The following is a 24,665-nucleotide window of genomic DNA, read 5'->3' as shown; positions in this document are numbered from 1 at the left end:
ATAAATTGAATGTAATACCGCACCCGCTGCGCCGATTCTCTGACCAATCTCTCGCTCCATTGTCCCCTCACTCGCGAACAAGACTCCAAGGTACTTGAACTCCTTCACTTGGGGTAAGGACTCATTCCCTACCTGGAGAAGGCACTCCATCGGTTTCCTGCTGAGAACCATGGCCTCCAATTTAGAGGTGCTGATCCTCATCCCAGCCGCTTCACACTCGGCTGCGAACCGATCCAGTGAGTGCTGAAGGTCACAGGCCGATGACGCCATCAGGACCACATCATCTGCAAAAAGCAGCGATGAGATCCCCAGCTCACCAAACTGCAACCCCTCTCCACCCCGACTACGCCTCGATATCCTGTCCATAAATACTACAAACAGGATTGGTGACAAAGCGCAGCCCTGGCGGAGGCCAACTCTCACCTGAAACGAGTCACTGCCGAGAACCCGGACACAGCTCTCGCTTTGGTTGTACAGAGATTGGATGGCCCTGAGAAGGGACCCCCTCACCCCATACTCCCGCAGCACCTCCTACAGTATCTCCCGGGGGACCCGGTCATAGGCCTTCTCCAGATCCACAAAGCACATGTAGACCTTGCGAGAGTAAAGATCTGGTCCGTTGTTCCACGACCAGGACGGAATCCGCATTGTTCCTCTTCAACCTGAGGTTCGACTATCGACCGAACCCTCCTTTCCAGCACCTTGGAGAAGACTTTACCAGGGAGGCTGAGAAGTGTGATACCCCTGTAATTGGCACACACCCTCTGGTCCCCCTTTTTGAAAAGGGGAACCACCACCCCGGTCTGCCACTCCTTAGGCACCGTCCCAGACTCAGTCAACATTGGATATCCATATTCCCTTCATTCCCTTTCATTTTTTTAATCATGTTCCAAATTCTCTCCACTGGAGTAGTTCAACCAATAGAGTCACAGAACTGTTTCCAGTGATCTTTTTTCGCTTGTCTTATTGGCCCAATCCCAAAGTCCAGACTCACAGACTCACGGACTTTGGTGCGCGTTCTCGCAAAATTCGTAAGGGCTTAGGGTTGTCCCAATGTCGAATTTCAAAGGGCGTGAGGGTTTGAGTACACACTTACCGAGCCCTTTCTGTAAGTGTGCATCGATGCATTCTTCACCAAAGCGAATTACCCACAGTTCAAAGCGTTGTGACGTTTACCGCGATAGGGAAATCCGGAAATTACAAAAGGTAAACGGCACAACACACAACCACGGAACGGACAAACGCCAGCAGCAACCAACAACACCTTTTAACATGGATCAAACCAATCCAGATAACAGTCCTCCAAAGAAAAACTATTCATGTAAGTAGCCTTCCTGACCAGTAATGTTTAGCTTGTCATCTAGCATGTTAAATTCCAACAACTATTATTTTCGATCAGGGAGTGAACAACAAACCCTGCAGTTCATCCAGTTACGACAGGATCACAAGTCTCTTTTTACGGGACACAGATATGCGTCTGCTGATGGTTTCGTACAGTTTTGTTAATTTCTAAAACTATTCCGGCAACAATTTAGCAATGGATAACTTGTGAAGCTAAAGGCACATGCACTACAGTGTGTGTGGCTTCGCTACTTTGCTTCTGTAACAAAAATCCCTCTATACCTTTGTTTTTAATTGTCATAAAATGGTTGGCAAAATGACCTGTTTTTGGCCCAACAGAGAGATCTTAAAGGAACACGATGAAGGCACGGTGGTGGAGTACCTTGTTCAAGGCACTGGAGGTTAAGCCTGCATTTTGTTCAGAGATCATCCTGGCCTGTGCAGTCCTCCACAATGTGTGCCTGAACTATGGGGATGTCCTGGAAGAGCCAGAGAGCCAGCCTGAGGATCCTGCCCCCCCCTGCTCCAGTTCAACAGTTCCAGGAGAGAAGTGGAGCCCACATCAGGGACAGGCTATGTGCCCAGATGTCTGCACCCCAACAATCTGGGGCCATGTAAAGGCAGGCATCAGTTCTGTGGCAGCCTTTTTTGACATATTGTATTGTATTCAAAATATAAGTTTGGTTGAGTGAAATGCCCTTTTATGTTTTGCCATTTTGAGCAACCTTGTGTTGTGTTTAACCTTTTCTGTTCAATGATAAATATGGCATACTTTGGCTCATAAAGTTATGTATGACTATATTTCTGAGTTCTGTGATTCTTGTGATGGATGCAACATTTTCCAGGAAGTTACATTTTCATACAATATTCAGTTGTACACCCTTAAATATTCTTACAACAAAAGCTTAGAATCCACCTAATGCTAATCACAATTTAAACACCACACATGCAGATGAGGGCCAACTCAACCTTTAATGAGCTTGAAATGAGAAACAAATTTGCCATTAAAAAATGTAAAAAAACAAACCCCTAGGGTTCATATCACAACTAAAGATGACATCATTAAAAAATTATTTTTGCTTCTTAACCAGTTCCCCAAATATACCTATCAAAGTATCAATTTGCTGTTCTCTTCTCCTCTCACGCTCTTCCTCTCTGGCATCCAGCTCCATCGGTCTCCTTTCCTGCGTCTCAGTATAGACCTTTAAGTACTCCACAACTTCATTTTTTCTTTTCTTGGCCTTTGGGGTAGTGGATGGTGGTGCAGTAGAGGTGTTGGGTGTGTCCCCATCAGGCTCTGAGTCCACTGCCGTAGAAATTATGTTCAGAGGCCTGGTGGAGTCTCTCTGCCCCAGAATGTTGTGCATTGCTGCAAAGAAAGGCCAGGTACCAGGTGTTGCCTGTCCACCCTCTGTCCCTTCTCCAGTTCGTGGTAGGATCAGGTCCTGTGTAAAACAATTAAAAGTTGTTTCACTTTCACACAAGCGTATGTTAACACATGAAACATTTTGATAAATACTTATTAAGCAACTTGGATATTGTTAAAGACACCATCAGTGTTGAGTAAACAAACACCCATAAAACAGCCCATGTGTTCCAGTAGCCCATTCACACAAGCTAATAATAAAAATTCACCCTATACTACTTCAAATTTGCCCATTTTCTTTTGGCTTGATATGGTGTGACAGTGTTCTCCATTCCCATTTCTTTTAAAGGAACACGCCGACTTATTGGGACTTTAGCTCATTCATCCTAACCCCCAGAGTTAGACAAGTCCATACATACCCTTCTCATCTCCGTGCGTGTTGTAAGGCTGTCTGACGGCTCCAGCGGCATCAGCCCATCACAATACATGCAGGTGAATGGTTCCAGTAATCCTACTGCTCCCAATAAGTGACAAAATGACACCAACATGTTCCTATTTACATGTTGTTGATTTCTTATAACCGTAAACAAACCGGGAACTATATTCTCAGGCGGAAGAATATAGTACTTGGGCGGAATGATTTGCTTTGCAGCAAACCTGTCTGAGAATATAGTTCCCAGTTTGTTTACGGTTAGAAGATGGCTGTGTGTCATGTTAAGTTATTTGTACACGCTGTGACTCTACAAATCACAACATGTAAATAGGAACATGTTGGAGTTATTTTGTCACTTATTGGGAGCAGTAGGATTACTGGAACAATAAGGAGAAGGGAACAGCAAATTGATACTTTGATAGGTATATTTGGGGAACTGGTTAAGAAGCAAAAATAATTTTTTAATGATGTCATCTTTAGTTGAGATATGAACCCTAGGGGTTTGTTTTTTTACATTTTTTAATGGCAAATTTGTTTCTCATTTCAAGCTCATTAAAGGTTGAGTTGGCCCTCATCTGCATGTGTGGTGTTTAAATTGTGATTAGCATTAGGTGGATTCTAAGCTTTTGTTGTAAGAATATTTGAGGGTGTACAACTGAATATTGTATGAAAATGTAACTTCCTGGAAAATGTTGCATCCATCACAAGAATCACAGAACTCAGAAATATAGTCATACATAACTTTATGAGCCAAAGTATGCCATATTTATCATTGAACAGAAAAGGTTAAACACAACACAAGGTTGCTCAAAATGGCAAAACATAAAAGGGCATTTCACTCAACCAAACTTATATTTTGAATACAATACAATATGTCAAAAAAGGCTGCCACAGAACTGATGCCTGCCTTTACATGGCCCCAGATTGTTGGGGTGCAGACATCTGGGCACATAGCCTGTCCCTGATGTGGGCTCCACTTCTCTCCTGGAACTGTTGAACTGGAGCAGGGGGGGGCAGGATCCTCAGGCTGGCTCTCTGGCTCTTCCAGGACATCCCCATAGTTCAGGCACACATTGTGGAGGACTGCACAGGCCAGGATGATCTCTGAACAAAATGCAGGCTTAACCTCCAGTGCCTTGAACAAGGTACTCCACCACCGTGCCTTCATCACTCCGAAGGTCCTCTCAGTAATCGACCGGGCCCTGTCATGTCGCACATTAAAGCACTCCTGCATACCTCCTTGTAGTGGGTGTCTGTAGGGCGTAATAATGGCGATGGGGCGTTCGAGACATGGCATACGGGGTGCTCTGGTAAGCCTATGAACAAAGACAAATACTATATGTAATGGTATGTAAGATTTTGTTTACATCACATCTAATTTATTAATCTCTTTCTGAGTAAATCTTGAAAAAGTACTCTTAAAAAAAACAAATAACAAACAATAATTAATGATAAGAAAGTTGTAAATACATTTTTGGACCAACCTGTTGTCCAGCTTGTAAAACAAGAGTTTGAAAAAAGTTGGAATCAGGCAGCCGTCTTCTGTGCCTTGGCTGTGTGGAAAGCAACAAACTTAAAATGAAATTCCCAAACCGGCAAGTGTCAGCAACATCTTTGTTATTAAACGTCGCTAAGGTAACGTGATCTCGTGAAGTGCTGTCCAATCACATTTCTACCTATCTGAGCCCATGTGGCCTCACACACTCACTCACTCAGCACCTGAGATCAATTAAGTCTGTGAGTCTTTAGTCCTCAGGGCTCACTTTGGGATTGGGCCATTGTTTTTCTGACTATTGCCTGAGATCTTTTATATCAAACTAAATTCTGAAAATGATGTGTTCTCTTTAACTCTTGAAATGCTCTATTTCTATCTTGTATTACTTCCTCACAGTCTTTCGACCACCATGGTACTATTTTATTTAATGTCTTAGGCTTAGTTTTTGGAAGAGAAACTCCTGCTGCAACAATTATACCACTGCTAATTTCACAACATCATTTCTCGAGATCATGATTATCAATAGATATCAATAATTCATCACTAACTTCTCTATACTTATCCCAATCTGCTTTATCTAAAATCCATCTCTCTTCTCTTATGTCATGTTCCTTTCTTAATTCCACTCCTATCTGAATTCTAATAGGATAGTGATCACTTCCTACTGTATTTTCCCCCAATACCTCCCAAGAACATTTAACTGCAACTGTTTTTGTGACAATAGTAAGATCTATTGCTGTCTCTGTACCCTTTGCCACGTCTATTCTGGTACCAGAACCATCATTCAGACATACCAACTCTTTCTCTTCCATAAATTCTTCAATTACATTTCCATTAACACCATCCCTCTCTCCCCATAATGTACTATGTGCATTAAAATCCCCACACCAAACAATTCTCCCTGTCAAATCCCTCCAGATGTCTCATCTCCATTTGCCTGCATGGATTATAAAAGTTTATAATTGTCACCTTATCCTCGCTCAACCTTACTTCTGTAACTATGTAATCCAAGTCATTCCCTGTCTTTATCTCTCTATACTGAAGTCCCCTTTGAATAAAAATTACAACTCCTCCTCCTTTACCTATTTCCCTATCCCTTCTTATAGAATTATACCCCTTATTACAAAATCCAACCTAGGCACTAGCCATGTTGCCTGTACACAAATTATATTAGGTTTTTCTTTGAAACTGTCAACATATTTCTTGAATTCTTGACCGTTTGCAATTAAACTCCTAGCATTCCACTGGAGTATAATTAAAACCATTATGTATCCCCAACCCATGTCTGAGATTGTTGTGCTTCATCATTAAGAATGTCTCTTACTTTTTCCCAAGGCATTCCCTTTGCATCCAAGTATTTTTCGGCAGACTTAACAATTATTTTAATTCTTTCAGTTCTACTACTGGTCTGTGCCGAACAATTGATTATCTCAGCTGTGAAGAGCACAAAATCACCTTTACTCACAATCAATGTGTCTTCTTTCAATTTATCACACTTTGCACATTCCCGTACAACTTCAGTCCTAGTCTTTATTGCCTCTACCAGCACACCTTTTGGGACTTTCTTAGTTGCCTCCGCAAAGGAAACACCTTGGACTACTTTAACTCGCTGAACCTCCTGCATTCTTTTATTAGTCTCACATCCACCATATGCTGCACTATGTTCTCCTCCACAATTACATTTTGGTTTTGTCCCCTTTTCACATTTTCCGTATTCGTGATCACCACTGCATTTGCTACATCTTTGTTTTCCCTTGCATATCGCAGCTACATGCCCATATCTTTGACATTTAAAACACAGCAGTGGTGGAGGGATGTAAACCCTGACACCATAACTCATGTAGCCAATTAAGACTCTTTCTGGGAGTTTCTCTTCCTCAAAAGTTAACAAGACTGAAAGACTGTCACACATATTTCCATTCCATCTTGTCTTTAGTCGTTTTGCTTCCCTGACTTTAACATTGTTTATTCCTTCTTTCACTGAATCCACTGACTCACTTAGAGGAATCCCTGAGATTACACCCCTAACTAGCTTCTTGTCAAACACCATTGAACACTTCACTCGTTGTCCATTTAGTTTATTTATCTTTATTGCTTTCTGTTGTTCCACATTTCTACATATTACCAGTAAAGAACCATTTCTCATTTTTTTAGCACATGTAGAGCTTTGGTTAGTAGGATTGGACTCCACTTATCAAAAGTAGTCCCCTCTTGCAACAGTTTGACAAATACCTTGAACTCATCTTCACTCCTTTTCACCGTAGTTTTTCCCTTATCACTGTCACTATCATCTGACTTATCCTTGTCCTCATTTTTGCGTTTCTTTTAAACTACTTTCCACTCTTCCACATTCTTCCATCTCCCCAACCTCACTTCCTGATCCATCACTTCCTAACCATTCACAGTCCAGTTGTTGCCAACCGCCTGAAGCTGACGGTCAACAGACAAACATCTACACTCCTTTCCTCCAGAAGCAGCCATCGTCCACCACCTTCCGGCCTTTTTCAGTTAACTGCTGATTAGCTTCATCTTAACTGGAAGAGAGACGGAGCAGGGACCCCCTACTACATATATTGTATAACATGTTGCATATTAAACTGGGCCTACAATAATTTGTAGGGCGGCCTAAAGCCTATTTTATATACATACATTTTTTTTGCATAGAATACTAAGCTATTAAAATAGTTGTTGGAATGATTTCATAAATCTTGTTTTAATGTTAAACATATATGTGACACTGTGAATCCTTAGGAATGAATGAATATTCATGCTTTATTTCGAACATTTTAAAATCAAACAAAACACAAAAACACACAAAATATTAATATAGCATGTCCGAAAAGGAATAGGAAGAAGCAAAAGCTTGTTTAATCCTACCACCTTTTCCACTACTATATAATAATCACCATTAATAGCTAGATGTTTACATAAAGTATTTATAGCGTGTTTATCTTTACAATTTCCTACAGATGTATATTTACATACCGCAAGGTAAAGACATTTTTCCTATGTATATATTTTCCATAAAAATAAATAAATAATCTAAGTAAACAAATCAATGAATCTGAAAGTCAAAAGCCTTCCTCCTCCCTGTATTTTTTGAAAACCATATTTTTGTACTTCTTTTTAAACTGGCTCGTACTTGGACAATGCTTTAACAATGTTCTCAATCGGTTCCACAATCTCACTCCACATATAGAAATACAAAAAGTCTTTAACGTTGTACCAACACAAAGATGTTTCGAAAAGAACTCTCCCCTTAAATGATATCCCCCATCTCTATTAAAACATATTGTTTAATTATTGCCAGCCAGGAGTATGTTGTGTATTGCTTTAAACATTATTTGTGCCGTTTGGAAAATGAATCAGATCACTGAATTTCAGTGATTTTGATTTTAAGAATAGCGAGTTTGTGTGTTCTCTGTAAGTGGTATTATGAATTATCCGTATCGTCATCCATCCACCAGCCAGCCATCAAACAACAAGCAAGATGTTAGGTGGATTAAGAGGGACAGTGTGATGGAAACATTATTTACGGCAGCCCCAGATCATCCCGAAAACAAGCAGGTCAGATTTTTTTTACATTCATGTTAATTCATTAGAAATGTTCCTCCCCCTCAGCAGTGGGAATGTTTTCACAGGAAACAACTCAAAAATCATAGCAATGAAATGAACAGGGAATGAGAATGAATTGAGAAAACTGGCTATGAATGGAATTCCTACCCTATGTGAACTCGACAGGAGTTTATTTGCACAATCTCTGTGCAGAAAGGAATAAACTCGAGTTGTCACTGTGACTTTTCTGACTCAAGCACTTGTGATTCTTGGGTCCGTGGGACTGTTTCTGGGGGATGAGTCTGAGGGAAGAACAGGAGACAAGGGTAAGGAGAATGCAGAAGACAAAAGGTAGGTCCTGTTCCCCCTCTCTGAAATAATAATGAATAAAGGCTGGTTTAAAGTACTTCTTCCTGCCTCTATGTATTAATGCTCATGCCTAAATGGGTTCCATTCAGACCCTAACATGAAGTCTTTTACTGTTAGATGTCAACAAGATTCAACAAGACGTTTTCACCTGGCTATACCCAATGTTTAGATCTGTTGTGGTATTTATGCAAATTAGCACATACATAATTAGATTATGCACCATTTGCCCATGTTAAACAATTTCAAAAAACTAATACATTTTTTGTTTGTATTGACCTTGAACGGAATCCATTTATTTTATCTGTGCTTGTGAGCAGGTTTTCATCAGGGAGAGAGAAAGATATGTTGGGGGGGGGGAATAACACTTAGAATTTGCTTCACAATTGACAAGTAAAAATTCTGAAATATCTTATTGTAGGGCTATATTGAGATCAGAAAACAAAACTACCCTTTGATATTGTGACATTGAGTTTAACTCATAGCCATAATGCTGGCTGCACTGATTAGAAACTCTCCCAGCTAGGCGTGCCTGACTCCACCTGCAGGTGGATCACTGACTTCCTGTCTGACAGGAAGCAGCATGTGAAGCTGGGGAAAGACCTCTCCGACTCACAGACCATCAGCACCGGATCCCCTCAGGGCTGCGTTCTTTCTCCTCTGCTCTTCTCCCTGTACACCAACAGTTGCACCTCCAGTCAGGTGGGAGGCTGACCACCTGGTGACCTGGTGCAACCAAAACAACCTAGAGCTCAACACTCTAAAGACAGTTGAGATGGTTGTAGACTTCAGGAGGAACCCAGCCCCACCTGCCCCCATCACCCTCTGTGGCTCCACAATTAACATTGTGGAGTCTTTCCACTTCCTGGGAACTACCATCTCCCAGGACCTCAAGTGGGAGCTGAACATCAGCTCCCTCGTCAAGAAAGCACAACAGAGGATGTACTTCCTGCGGCAGCTGAGGAAATTCAACCTGCCAAAGACAATGATGGTGCACTTCTACACAGCCATCATTGAGTCCATCCTCACATCCTCCATCACCATCTGGTACGCTGCTGCCACTGCCAAGGACAAGGGCAGGCTGCAGCGTGTCATTCGGTCAGCTGAGAAGGTGATTGGCTGCAATCTGCCGCCGCTCCAGGACCTATACGCCACCAGGACTCTGAAGCGTGCTGGAAAGATTGTGGCTGACCCCTCCCACCCCGGCAACAAACTCTTTGAGCCACTCCCCTCTGGCAGGAGGCTGAGGTCCATCAGGACCAAAACCTCACGACACAAGGACAGTTTTTTCCCCTCCGCCACTAGCCTTATTAACAAGGCCCGGAACCCCCCCTGACTCTCTCCACACCCCACCTCTGGCTCCTCATGCCACTGTACCTACTCTGCTGTAGCGTTCCTTTTTACTACTGTTTAACTTATTTTACTATTTATTTACATTTATTTTATTGTTAATACATACTGTGTGTATATATTTATACTGATATTGTTTATATTCTTTTTATCCTTCTTATATTTGAATGTGTGACATGCACCAACAACACCATGACAAATTCCTTGTATGTGCAACATACTTGGCAATAAAGCCCTTTCTGATTCTGATTCTGAAATGGACATTATGAAAACACATTTTGACATGTCATCAGGCAGATGTTACGAATAACATTAACAATGGCTCTGTTTGTTTCAGTTGTAGTAAGCCATACCAAAACCAGGACCCTGAAAATGAAGCAGCTAAATGGAATTCAGCCATCAATCATTTTATTATTTACAGTGTTTTCATCCTGTAGGTGAACATCATGGGGCATACAGTAGAGTAGAGTACTGACATTTGTGGAAGTGGCTACTGCTCTCTAGTGTTTCAACCAAAGTATTGCAGTAGCACTAGTGCACTAGGAAGGCTCAGATTTAAGTTCACTGGCAGGAACCAATAAGAAAGCAGCCAGCACCGGCCGAACCAATCAGATTGTAAAGCGGGAGACTCTAGACTCTAGAGCCGGTGGTAGCGTTCCACCGGCAGGGCGATGTCACAGACGAGGCATCAGCAGACTACCTTTAACCCTAACCCAGTTCACTGGGCTACCATATAAACCCTTTATGGTTTGGAATTTAACATTGACACTGTCAATGGTGGAAAGTACTTTTAAGTAGGCTACATGTCATTTACTACGTGTAGCCCAATTAAGAAGAACTTTGAGTTACTTGTAGTAGCCTATTTACTTGAGTATTTCACCCTACTTCGTAGGTCCAGTCAATTGTACTTTTTACTCCGTGGCCACTACATTTATATGACAGCTATTGTAGATTAAGATTTTACATAGCCTACATTTATGATACATATATAGCCTACATCGACCAGCTACAACATTAAAATGCTTACATGTGTGCATCAATAATAACATAAAATATTGTAACTCTCTGAAGAAGAGATGTTTCTGCATTTTAATTGATACTTGGTAGGCCTACATTTTGCTAATAATCTGTACTTTTTCTGAAGTATTTTAAATGACTTAAACTTGTAATTGAGTATTTACTAATTTAATAACTTTGACTTAAATAAAAGATCAGAGAACTTCTTCCACCACTGGCCTATTAATAGCCTTTAACGGGTTGGCATTGCTAGAAGATTGACTCCAGTGCACTGCAGGTTTAGGATGGTCGAAACGTCTCCGTAGCTCCGATTGGTCAGCGATCTGAGAGTCTCTTTTCTGATTGGTGGAATGAAACTGGGCGGTCCAGTTCTTCTTGAGCGTTCTTCCGGCTTACATGTTGGAAAAAAGAAAAGACGAATGGAAAAATTGTAATCCACAAAACGACCATTGCCTACTACCTTCACGACACGGTAACATCTGCACACACGTAGAGAAGTGTTTGTTTGTTTAGCCTGACGAAGTTTATGCCGTTGTACCCTTTACAAAGTTCAGGATTTAGCAAGAAAAGCAGGCGGCGGCAGGGTTAGCGATTCTAACGTTAGCCTGCTGCTAGCTAAGATAACTGGCTAACAAGGTAGCATTTTAGTTTTAAGGTTACCAAACCAAAATCACTGGCCACAGGAAGCCTTATTTCACTGCGCAGAGATCGCGTTTAGTCATATTGATGTAGGCTGTCGAAAAATCGGTTTTGTACTTGCACGTAAACTTGATATTTGATAAGCAACGTGCAGTTGTGGTCGAGCAGTTTTATCATAATGATGGTCATAACGGTAAACAAAGGTCCACTAAAATCATATTGTCTTGTATGTATTCATAACGGTATCTATTATTATCAACGCCGTTTTGTTAATGTTAGCGACTTTGCTTGCTGGTAAACACAGCGCTACATTAGCCTTTAAAGGGTTAACTGTGGTAGGCTTTATTGTTGTAGCCGTCATACATGTTTAATATAGCTAGGAGAGGAATCATCAACTGACTCAACACCTTAGTGATATCTTCAGTGTGTCTGGTACTTGACATTTATGTACAATCTTTCTACTATTTTAGGTCATAATTAGTTCAAATGAGCTCCCAGCAATTCCCCCGACACGGGCTGCCTGCTTCCAGCGGGGGAGCGCCTCAGATCCCCGCTGCAGGAAACCTGGTGTCTATCACCCAGCCGTCAAACCCACCAGGTAGTGTACTGACCACCATTACAGCCCCCTCCCCTGGAACTCCCTGCCCATACACATCTACAGCCCCCTCCCCTGGAACTCCCTGCCCATACACATCCGTGACTGTACTGACCTGGACCTCTTCAGATTAGCTTTCCACATCCAATAGTCTTACATTTCTCACCTGATAGTTACTGGTTGTATTGTTTTTAACTGCTTCTAATATGCTTCTTTTATGTGTCGGTTTTATTGCTTAAATGTTTTAATGTGATATATGTGCTGGTTTTACTGTAAAGTGTCTTTGAGTACCATGTAAAGCGCTATATAAATAAAATGTATTACTGCCACTGAAATGACTAGCAGGATATTTTATGTATGGTGAGAGACACATGTAAGTAAGAGTTTAATCAAACTATTTTTTGCTTCTCTGGTGCAGATGCTGACAGCAGTCGGGATGCTGACCACGGGCACCAGGATCACCCCCATGCTGGGGGCGGGGGAAGCTTGGCGTTCAGAGATGACAAGCAGGAGACCATGGTGGTCAGACCTTACCCACAAGTACAGACGCTCGGCCAGCCACAAGCTACTCCACAAACCGTGGCCATCAAGCCTGGCACACCTGTGACTGTACCTGCTCCCTCTGTCCACCTCCCACAGGGCCAGCCTGCAGTCCTCACCGAGGGACAGATGAAGGTACTGATTATGTAGTAGTGTCTTTACCATTTTCATTGTTGTCAAAGATATAATGCATTCTGTGGTTAGAGAACAATAAACTGTTCAGGTTGATTTATTCCTGTTCTGTTTTCAGTCTAAATAGACTTTACAGCTTTGAATACTTCCTGTTTATGTAATTTAATTTGGAGTGATGAACTCTGTGACTGAAAATGTATTTTAACAAAATATATTCAAAATCAACTACTTTTTAAATGTTGGAGAAGAGATTTGAAAGATCTAGTTGATGTGTTATTTTTATACTTATAAAACCAGGTGTGCTATAAAATGCTATGGTAATAAATCAACAAATTGTTTCCAAGGTGATTTAACTGGAAGGGCTTTGATAGCTTGATAACTGGCCCACCAATACAATTTACTCTCAACTTGATGAGGATACTTGCCATGTGCAAACTGTCTAACCTTTATAATGACCTTGTAAAAATGTGTTTTACTGCAACATTTCTGCATTCACTTAACTTGTATTTCTAGCATTGTTCTTAACACCCTTCATGGCTAAAGTCCAGAGATGTCTTTTTTTTTTAGGCTGTCCTGAAGTTACCTATGCCAAGTCGTCTAATTGCCCCAGCACCAGCTTCCAACCAGGGTCATATTCCCATACCCTCCAAGGTGCCTGGTCACATTACTGTCACCATAGAGAGCAGTATTGCTCCAACCCCATCTATTCCTGTGGCAACTATCAGCGGTCAGCAGGTGAGTGCACTGTGAGTCGGCTGTTAGTGTATGTTGTTGTCTTTTTCTGGCTGATGACTGAAGTTGTGGGCTGCTTTTATTGTGTTTCAGGGTCACTCTAGCAACTTACACCACCTAATGCCAGCCAACATTCAGATCATTAGGGGCAGTGCCCCAGCACTGCAGATCGGGACCCCTACGGTCCCTCCGCAGACCTTCACATCCCATTTACCCCGAGGTATGCCTGATGTAATAGGAACAGTATGGCAGTATGGCAGGCTTGATGCTTGCTTGTACTTGAAATAGTAGTCCATTTACTACTCATCTGTGGCAGTGCATTTCTCTACAAAGGTCTATTTCTTTGTTCTGAAGGGGCTGCTGCAGCAGCTGTTATGTCCAACCCCAAAACGGTCTTGCGGCCAGCCACCGGAGCAAGTGCGGGCCCCGGCCAGCCCACAGTGCAGCACATCATCCACCAGACTATTCAGGTACCGGGTGTACTTTCATCTAAAGAATTGTTGGTATCATTTTGGACCTTGGAAAAACGTTGTGTGTAACAGTGTCATCCTCCCACCGTCCCCAGTCCCGCCCTACTGTAACAACGTCTACCGCCGTGCTTCCAACTGTGGTGGCCCCCATTTCAGCAACGAGAACTCAGTCCCCAGTTATCAGCCCAGCAGTCACACACTCTGCAGAGTTGGCACATGGGTAAGTAGCAGTCCAATAATGTATTGACTAGGGCCTAAGTAGAGATGCTGCATGTGTCACTCAGTACTAGAATAATAAGTCAGTTGCAATTGGTGAGAATGGTTCTGCACTGACCAATCCCTCTGGACTTTTATCAAACCATGCCTGTGCCTGATTTGATGCACTAAAGGGACAGTTATTTTTTCCCCAGGAGACCAGGGCTGACCATTCACCCCCCTCCGGCCACCGTCAGTATTCAGAGGTCTCAGAAATCCCGTGACACCGCCACACGGATCACGCTGCCGTCTCACCCTGCAATTGGGGCTCAAAAGCCTCAGCCTCCGCACACCATGACACAGGTTCCTGCTTCTTGATGGTTGCCTCCAGAAATATAGTCATTAGAGCTGCAAAGATTAAACGATTAGTTGTCAACTATTAAAATAATTGCCAACTATTTTGATAATTAATTAATTGGTTTGAGTAATCTTTTTTTTTTTTTTTTTTTTTAAAGTATAAATTCTCTGATTCCAGCTTGTTAAATGTGAATATTGTTCTAGTTTCTTCTCTCCTCTGCCACACTAAACTGAATATCTTTGAGTTGTGGACAAAACAAGACATGTGAGGACTACATCTTGGGCTTTTTGGGAAACACTGATCAACATTTTTCATTTTCTGATATTTTATAGACCGAACAACTAATCAAGAAAGTAATCGACAGTTGCAGCTCTAATGGTCATTTAATACAGTGACTGAAATAATTGTTCTTACTTTTTGTTCCCAACAGAAGCCCATCTTCAGTCCTGTAACACCGGTAGCTGCAGCTACTGTGGCACCAATAGTTGCCACTAACACTGTTTCATCAACAACAACAATAGGTATTGCCTTTTTATATATTAATGTTTATAAGCTAGCCACAAAACTTTGTAACGTTTAACTGAGGGAACACAAAATGAGACTGCAAATTGTGCAGTTAATCTTATACAAATGATGGATTATCTTGTCATCTTTATATAGGCTCTGTGCCACATAGCCAAATGACCAGTAACACTATCGTCACCATGACAATGGCATCACACTCCTCTCATGCTACAGCAGTGACCACCTCTGCCATTCCTGTTGGTAAGTTGGCCCTTTGGCGTCTTAGGTTGGAACACTGTGGTGTACTTCATAAGCAGGAGGTGTTATCTTGATCTGAATGAATTCTTAGTGGTGTTTGGTGTTGTTTACAGCTAAAGTCGTCCCTCAGCCCATCGCGCACTCTTCATCCCGTGTGCAGTCGGACTACCCTGGGGAGAGAACCAACCTCATCCCCATCCCAGGCCATCGCTCATCTCCTAACTCTGTCACCATGGAAGCAAGAAGTGACAACAGGTGAGCAATGTTGGCCGGTTGACACAGTTATACTACGAAACAAAAACATGCATAATATAGACAATGTTTTGGTAATACGAAGACAGAGGTTGACCACTGAGGGGCTGTTAAAATTGCCCAAACATGACATTCAAATATTCCTTCTAAAAAATGCATAGGTTCCATTACATTCATATATCTATATTTGCACATTATCATAAGATGGCAAACCAATACAACAGGAGACATAACTACTTGTATAGGTATATATTTATTTTAACATAAACATGTATTTTAAAAGTTCTACATACCTACACATTACAAACTAAACTAATAAAATAATGTACTATATCATGTAAAACTTAATTTAAACACTGTAGACCTGTCTTCCTGTCTCTCTTTCTAGAGCGTGCACGAGGCAAGACACAACCCAAATTACACCGCGACCACATATCTGGTTTGTAATTTGGTCATAAACGGCGACTCTCTGGCCGTTCCTTGAAATTTGCCTGACGATTTCGACAGAAGTTCCCGAATCGTCTTCTCGTCTTCAGTTAGACATTTTTGTTGTTAGTGACGTCTTGCTTCACCCTCGGCTCGTTGTTTGTTTATTCGATGATTTGAGTTATGAAATGATAAACTGCACTCTGCAAATGTCTTGCATTTCTGGATAGGCTCATACCTTCTCTTTGTTAAAACACATCAAAATGCTTGCTACAGATGTGAAAAAAATGCACAAAAATGTAACTTGAATTTTCTTTTATGACGGACGGAATTTTCGGAGGCAGTGTGTAAACATAATTAAAACAACGTGAGGTTGTATTTATTTTTTAACGTCTGAAAATGTTGGACTCAGTGTGCCAGGACCTTAACAAGAGTCTACAGCCACACTAGAGTCTGTGTGAGGCTGTACTCTGCATTAAGCCCAAAGCACCACTGTGTCCAACACGGCATGCTTGCATGCTCGGTTTATGTTTATGTTTACCATCTCAGTGTTAGCATGATGAAGTAAGATGTTGACCTCATGTTGGCAATAGTTAAAGTTGGAGGATCATCAAATTATTATAACTTACACATAAATGTCTGCATAAAAATGTCATGCCAGTCCATCTGGTAGTTGTTAAATTATTTCAGTCTGGACCAACAGGATCGGCATCGCCATAAACCACCTGATGATAAAAGGATAAGAATAGGTTGTTTTGCTAACCCATTGATTATTGATTATGTTTATGGGAGCATATTTGAATTCACCACAGGAAATAATAGATGGGTGGTTTTATAATAATGACTTGTGTATAAATATATGGATATGGAGAATATGATGATTATTAATTATGAGATCCATATCCTGTGATTAATAGGAAATTATCTTTTATTTGCATCCCTTACTAAGGCGGGGTAGGTTACAATAATGTATTCTCCAATTAAAAAATAATCTTTAAGTAATCTATCGATTACTCAAACATCCCAAAATCCATATTTTAATATATGCCTTTTGAAGAATGGACCCCCTTTGACTAATGAAAACATTAACCTGGTGCATTATAAAACATTTTTGAGGGTTGCTTCTTGCTTGTACAATTATACAATATACAGCCTATACAGTTCTCGTGACAATCTCTTTCATATCTAAGCAAAATTGGTATTGTAACTTAAATTTCCCTAAGGTAATTAATATTTAATCGAATCGGAAAAGTAATCGAATCAGGACATTGTGTATCATAATCGAAATGATTGGGGAAATCCTTGGCGATACCCAGCCCTAATACTTAAGGAAGTTAAGACAAGAATTAAAATGGCATCAACTTGTATTAACCTCATGAGTACAGATACTTTATCCAGCTGACGATGAGTGTTGGAATAATCTTGTACTGTATGTTTTGTTTTGAAGGCCTTCGGTGCCTGTGCAGTTCCAGTATTTCCTGCCGACGTACTCCTCGTCATACCCTCTGACACACACCTACACGCCCATCAGCAGCTCTGTATCCACCATCCGCCAGTATCCTGGTAAGCTCTGCTAACCAACGTTGTTATACTGGCAATCACAGCTGCTGTGGTTTAACATACCCTTTATTATTTGACTGATGTTGACAAAATATTCTGAACTATGTACTTGTGTTAAACATGCAAACTTGGTAGCACAAAGATCTCCTTTTAACTTTATTTTCCCTGTAAATAAGTCACTCCTCAAGCTCCGAGTTCAGCGCTGCCCACCCAAGCTGGAGTAGGCGTGGCGACCACTGTCCATCTAAACCACATGCAGCTGATGGCAGTGGATCGGATCGGTCTCCCATCTGCACAGATCAGCACCCAAGGAATCCAGCAAGCGCCGATCACTGCGCAGGGCATTCAGCCTGCACCAATAGGAGTGCAGGGCCTGCACACGTCTGCACCAATCGGCACACAAGGACTACAGCAGGCGCCAATAGTCACTCAGCAGCAGCAAGCGCAGTCTGAAGCAAAACCTGGTAATCAATAAAGTGTGATTTATACTTCAGCGTGATTTATGCCTGACGTCACACCTCGAAAAATGTAACTACACAGCGCGGCGACGCACGTCACTCGGTCGTGGCTTGGTAGCATTGCATTTCCCCCCCGACTCATGTCCTGGTTCTCCTTCTCCATAAACAATATGAAATCAAGGAGAGGGTTAACTTCTCCTGCTCCAGATTTCCCACCGTGGTCAGAAAGAACAGGGGAGACACTTTGTTTCTCTCTCTATGACTCGAGAGTCGGGACTCGCTCCGAAGCTAATCGCCGTCACTCTCTCACTTTCTCTACCACACACTCCCCATGCACACACACATGCCGGCCCTACAATTCTCTTAAAGAGATCGACGCACACACCAACGCACTGAAGTATAAACTTCAGGCCACTTACGTAGGCTATGGTGAAAGCTTTGCGTGGAGCCTCCACAGAACCATGAATCAAGCTTAAATCTGTACTGCCTCAGTAAAAACGACATGGTGTTGAGTGCTTCACTGAGTGGGGGGCTGTTTGTAATGCCTGTTATATTTTCTACAGGTGTTGTTTTGGCTGATGGTTTTGTAGCTAGCCCCATCAGCAGCACATTCAGCACCACCCAGCCAGTTGCCACCATGGTGCAGGCACACGCCCAGGGAGGAGTAGGGGGAGCCCCCCCTCTGGTGTCCTCCCCTAGACCCAGCATCCTCCGCAAAAAGCCCGCTAATGAAGGGTGAGTATTACACCAGCACGCAAGACGGTGGGCCTACTGGAATATTGGCTAAACATCTTTCCTTAAGGTTTGCTTGTAAGAGTGCTCCAAGTCGGATTCAGCAGACTGGTGGAACCTTTTCACCCTGCAAAAGAGAACCACTATTGTTCATCCATACAGTTAACTTCATGAATATTCAATGAAGTTAACTGTTTACACAATACAGTAATGTGAGCTATTTAAATTAGCTGATACATGGTTAAACCTCATTTGCTCTTACCAGTGTATCTCCGTGTGTATTTTGTCCATAGCAATTCCCCGCCAAACGGTCCCAAAACGTCCCAGTTAGAGAGGAAATGCCGTAAACATATTCTTTGTAAATCTTTACAATCATTCCCTGAAAGAACCAAGCAGGTCTGCCTTGTTGCATGATCCCAATGTTCTTCTAAACTTGCCATTTTCTGCGTGTAGCTTGCCAGCTCGAAGTTTGTTGTTTCCTGAAGAGAACAGAGTTGGACAGCGGCAACACACATCGCCGGAACATCCGGCAGTGTCGGCAGTTATCCTGGAAATGAACTGTCGTTGATCCAGACCAACCTAACCCTGACCTAATTTTAGAGCTAAACTGAAAACCGTGTTTGAGACTGCTCTGTATATACATTGGCTTTTTAAACTAGGCTTTTCAGTGGCACATAGTCACTTTATAGCAGGTTGACTGTCAGCATTAGACTCTCCAAATAAAAATTAAAAATAAAAATTTGACAGAAACCTGTTCCAGAAAAAAGTTCCTTTTACCAAACCAGTCCTGTTTGTGTTTCAGATGTGTCCGTAAGAACCTGATCCCCGCCCAGCCCAGTGAACCCGGTAGTGGCAGAATTGAGAGTGGCGTGCGGGGAGCAGGATCTCCCCGGCCTGCAGGGTGAGCCTCTGTCAACATCGATCACATTGGTTACATCTGTGTTCACATCCGGTCATTATATGCTATGATATGAGTCTGTAAGCTGACACTTTCTCTTCCTCTCTCAGAGTGAAACCCAAAGCTGAGGTGCACATGGCGGTGGCCCCTCCTGTCATGGCTACAGTGGATGCACTGCCTTCTCAAGGAGGAGAGCAGCAGGGCGTGTCCTCAAACGCCCAACACCTGGCCCAAGCCATCCCCACCTTGCTCGCGACGCCGGGGCCTGTTCCTCCCTCCCAACCCTCCACTGTCCTCTCAGCGCTGCCAGCAGCCATGGCTGTAACTCCCCCCGTCCCTGCTTCAATGGCCAACACCGTGGCCTCCCCCACTCAGCCTGCAGCCAGTAGCACTGCAGCGTGTGCTGCCAGCTCCACATGCCCAGATTTGAAAATTAAGCAGGAGGTGGAGACCATGGAAACCTCGCAGCCAGGTGAGGAGCATACCAGTTGTCAGTGAAATTGATTAAAGGTGCTGTAGATAGGATTGTGAAGATTCAGGACTTAGCCAAAAAATGTGAACATCAACAACTTCTCAGTCCCTCCCTCCTTTCTGCTAAAGCCCAAACAGTCTCCTAAGCCCCTCCCCCCACAAGGGAGAGCTGTGCACGATAGAACACCCCCCCGGCCCTGATTGGTGCATCTGAACAGGGAGCTGTGGATTTTTGAAAATCCCACTACAGGCTGTAGGTGGAGCCAGAGGAGTCAAGTCTCCCCAGGCTGGTTTTAGAAAGTAAGGGACATCACCTGTTTCAACAGCCAATAGCGAAGTCAGCTGGTAAAGTCGGCTACAAAACATGGAAATAGATTGATCCATTATCTATTTTATTTCTACGTTACAAACTGTCCACTGGTCAAAAAGGCAGAGTTTCAGACAGAGGCTCAACGAGAGCCTGCAGCAGGTATGTGGTCCAACAAGCTAGAGAGTGAGTGGCCTTGGAACAAAGCAGTGAATCAGAAAAATAAAACTTTTCCGCCAATACATCACTACTAGAAATGCAACTGTAGCAAGTTTCTCACTATCTCTATCCTTATTCATATTTTAAGACGCTGCAAATGGTATCCAGCTACAAAAAAGCCTGAAAAGTCAGAAGTTAGAACAGAAGTACAAAGAGTGGTTGCTATGGAGATGATACACTGTCTTGTCACGTCGCATTGATGTAAACTGGCAGGTTTCAGAAGGTTACAGACCAGCGCATTGCAAGTAGTTGCAGGTTTCAACGTGTCTCGTTGCAAAACATCTGTCTGAACTGGGCTTTAGAAAAGCCAAATACTGTATACACACAAGTAAACGAATGTGTTTCTATTCTTCCCCCCAGATCCCAATTCAAACTTGTCTTCAGCCTCGGCCCTCAACACCCAGGCCTCCACCCTGAACACTCCCGCCATAGGAGACCTGATCCCTGGGGCCTCCCCGAGGAAGAAGCCCCGCAAGCAGCAGCATGTTATTTCTACAGAGGAGAGCGAGATGGTGGAGACCAACAGCACAGATGAGGAGAAGGCTCCAGGCAGGCCCATCACCGGCAGGGCTGAGAGGCGCGAATCTCCACCAAGGGAATATGTTGGTATGTAATAATAAATAAAGGCTTATCTATCTATCTAATACAATGCAATCCATTGTCACAGTGAAAAAAGTGTGTAATCAACGCTCAACGCTTGTTCTTGTCTTCCAGATGAGGAAGGAGTGCGTTATGTACCGGTCAGGCCTCGACCACCTGTTACTCTTCTGCGGCACTACAGGAACCCCTGGAAAGCTGCCTACCACCACTTCCAGAGGTACAGCGACATCCGGGTCAAAGGTCAGTAGCTTCCTGTGCAAAAAACGCCTTTATTTGATACAGCAAATGAGAAACGAACGACATTGGCTTTTTCTTTCTCACAACAATCCTTTTCTTTTCTCTCAGAGGAGAAGAAGGGCAGCTTACAGGATATGGCCAACCAGAGAGGAGTGGCATGCAGAGCACAAGGCTGGAAAATTCACCTGTGTGCTGCCCAGCTCAGGCAGTTGGTGAGTGCTGGCCCCAGACCTGCAGAATCCAACACTTTTACTCGTTCATTCAAATTCACTGGTGTCTTTTAGTGATACTGTGCAGAGAGGAAATCATTCTTGTGCACCCTTTAGTTTATTTGATTTCTGTAAACACGCTGCGTTTGTTTCTTGGTCTGTAGTCGAGTTTGGAGCATGATGTGTACAGCCGCCTCTCCACCCTTCAAGAGGGTTTGATTCCTAAGAAGAGAGCAGGCTCCGATGATGACCTGCACCGAATCAACGAGCTTATACAGGTAAGGTTGTTACTGCAGACCCAGACCTTAAAATATACATTTCTCTGCTCAGTTATTTGCAGTTTTTGCTTGCCAATATTATCTATACAAATTAAATGGAAAGCAAGTTTTGTTAACTACTATTATAAACATTGTTTATTGGCCTAAATCAGACGATCTAAAAATGTTGATCCAACTCCGTTCTTTAAAAAAGTCCACAATCATTTTCAGGCCTCAGCAGCAAACACCTGTGCACATACATGAGCGCAGCAGTGTCATGTGTACAGTGGAAACAGTTGAGGCAGCAGCGGTAAACACTGGTTGTTTGAGAACACCTTCAGAATATGACAGTAAATGGATAAATAATATTTTCTATGTCAAAACTGCAAAAACAATGCAACCAAGCGGTAGAAGAGCATCATCTTAGTTGTTAGTCACATACATTACTCACAGGCCTGAAAAACACAGTACCTATACATGTACAAATGGAGAGATGTCAAAACGAGGGGGCTGCACTGCCCATGGACAGGCGCCCTGACCAGTTGGGGGTTCGGTGCCTTGTTCAAGGGCACCTGGGCAGGTGAACTACCAGTCCACACTCTGTGGTTACCCTAACTGTTTGTGCGTGTGTCCTCAGGGTAACATGCAGCGCTGTAAGCTGGTGATGGACCAGGTCACCGAGGCCAGAGACACCATGATGAAAGTGCTGGACCACAAGGAGAAAGTGCTGAAGCTGCTCAACAAGAACGGGGCTGTCAAGAAGTCCTCCAAACTGAAGCGTAAAGAACGGGCATAAGCTTGGCCCTTCTCCTCTGTCGACAACCCCCGCTGCCCCCTCTCTGAAGGGGGGGGAGCTGCTCAGAATCTGGTGCTATGATTTGCTGCATACAATCGCACGCACCCTCCCTATCTGCCTGAGAGCAGACAGAGAGAAGTGACAGGAGGGCTTAAAGAAGCAGAAAGCCCGTCAGGAATAGGTTCTCATTCAATACCCAGCGCACATATTGAGCGTGGAGCATTGTAGGTTGCATTAGTGTCTGACTGGACAGCCCTGTCACTGTTTCCCCTTCCAACCCCTCCCCCAGAGACCAATTTTAATAACCTAAATTCTGCCTCTTCTTTTAAGACAATGTTTGAACTGGTGCATTGTGTGTCTTTGATATTTGGCACTAAATGCAGTTGTAGTAAAAAGTGATAAAAGTATTTCAGTTAAGGTGAACCACATGGGAGTAATTGAATGGGTCAAATCAAAATCATTTAAAAAGGAGTCCATCACTAAGCTGTGTGTACACAGGCTAATCTCAATCGTGCTCTTTTCATTAATCTGTGCCTTCATTTTGTCAGGTGTACATGAAATGGATGGGGACACGTGAAAGCTGTTCCACGTGCTGTCTAAATATTCTTAAAATATCTTTCAAAGAAAAGTGTCACTGCTTCCCCTTTTTCTCCAAACACCTGCATTTTTCTAGTTACCAGCCACACTTTTAGGTGTAATCTAGAAGATAATGAAATAAAGTTGGTTGAGATAAAAAAAAAAAAAAGTACTAGGAGAGAACCTAAATGTGTCAAATGTAATACATTTAATATCCACAAAATGCTCTTAAAGGATGATTAGGGACCTAAGATGGTTATCTGAAAGTGAGAACATACTGCATATGCATAATGCCAAGTTAACTTTCCATTTAAACTGCCAATAATCATCATCTTAATCCAAAGTAAATGGATGTCATGGTGGTGAAAACTATATTATCGCTTGGTTTCAGAAAGAGTTAGTGCTTGGAAGCAAGAGAGTGAGTATCCTTGTGTGATCATACTGGTGGATTGAATTCATGTAAATCACTGTAAATGTGCTTTTGGTTTTCCATTGACCTGGTTCTTTTCCAGTTTTGTACTCGATGAAACATTTCGTGCCGTGTGATGTGCGCCGCTTCATTTCGTAGAGAGTCAGCGATAATGACGTTTACGAGATGAAGTGAGCCCAAAACATCAAGCTATTGTACATTGTTTTTGTCTGTGTAATTATAGTAAAGATACTTAAACATACCAGATACACTCTGTTTATTAGTGTTTTCCTTTTAACACTTTCATCGAAAAAAATGGTTGCAAGGTTTTTTTTTACATTGTTAAAATAATTTCTCATTCTATCTGCTTCTAATGTTGTAAATGCTTAAAATAAAATGAAACCACATTCTGTTGCTAAACTGGATAAACAGACCACACCTTAGGACAGAATGTGAGATTACAAGATTATTGCTTTACAGTTTTGTCATGGATCCTTGGAAGGAGCATGCACAGACACTGATCTAGAATGTAAGCCTTTCCAATGTTATACATCTCCAAAACTGTATCTTAATGTCTCAGTCTGATTTGTCAATATCCCAGACCATGCAGCTTATATGGATGGTATGAGATGTTTTATCTATTAAGATTGCATTATCATATGTCCAGAGTGAGCCATCAGTCATTCTTCTTTACTATCTGCTGTTTACATCATAATTCCAGTGAAGTACAGCACAGCAGGTTGGCTGTACTTGACCTGTGACGACAGTTTATGGATCAGTAAAACGACTTACTGGCATTTGAGTAATCCACTCCCCCCTTTTAGCGCGATTAATGACACTGGCTGACTGATTCTGTCGACAAAGAATACAGTGTTATCTGGTGTTTATCATTATTCAGTATATCTAATAAGA

The 24,665-nt window shown here is 42.5% G+C and overlaps 1 protein-coding gene across 1 annotated transcript; it reads left to right on the top strand.

The window, feature by feature from the left end:
• The first annotated feature begins 11,291 nt into the window (after positions 1-11,291).
• On the top strand, positions 11,292-24,017 carry sap130a (Sin3A-associated protein a). The gene is made up of 21 exons (XM_031311998.2): positions 11,292-11,395; positions 12,033-12,160; positions 12,576-12,832; positions 13,397-13,564; positions 13,655-13,781; positions 13,916-14,031; positions 14,127-14,251; positions 14,442-14,589; positions 15,015-15,105; positions 15,245-15,349; positions 15,460-15,601; positions 17,472-17,587; positions 17,761-18,048; positions 18,606-18,777; positions 19,577-19,675; positions 19,783-20,144; positions 21,030-21,275; positions 21,384-21,509; positions 21,615-21,718; positions 21,880-21,993; positions 22,610-24,017. The coding sequence occupies exons 2-21, from the start codon at positions 12,049-12,051 to the stop codon at positions 22,766-22,768; spliced, it is 3,177 nt and encodes a 1,058-aa protein (XP_031167858.1). The 5' UTR covers positions 11,292-11,395; positions 12,033-12,048; the 3' UTR covers positions 22,769-24,017.
• Positions 24,018-24,665: the final 648 nt, after the last annotated feature.

This window comes from Sander lucioperca, chromosome 11, assembly GCF_008315115.2.
Source record: "Sander lucioperca isolate FBNREF2018 chromosome 11, SLUC_FBN_1.2, whole genome shotgun sequence".
Classification (NCBI taxonomy): domain Eukaryota; kingdom Metazoa; phylum Chordata; class Actinopteri; order Perciformes; family Percidae; genus Sander; species Sander lucioperca.
This window is presented reverse-complemented; position numbering and strand designations above follow the sequence as displayed.

Excerpts from the sequence above, each read along its gene's own strand:
- sap130a (XM_031311998.2), top strand. The coding sequence starts at position 12,049 with ATGAGCTCCCAGCAATTCCCCCGACACGGGCTGCCTGCTTCCAGCGGG. Across the intron at positions 13,565-13,654 it reads CAACTATCAGCGGTCAGCAG|GGTCACTCTAGCAACTTACA; the intron begins GTGAGTGCACTG and ends ATTGTGTTTCAG. Across the intron at positions 14,590-15,014 it reads CTCCGCACACCATGACACAG|AAGCCCATCTTCAGTCCTGT; the intron begins GTTCCTGCTTCT and ends TGTTCCCAACAG.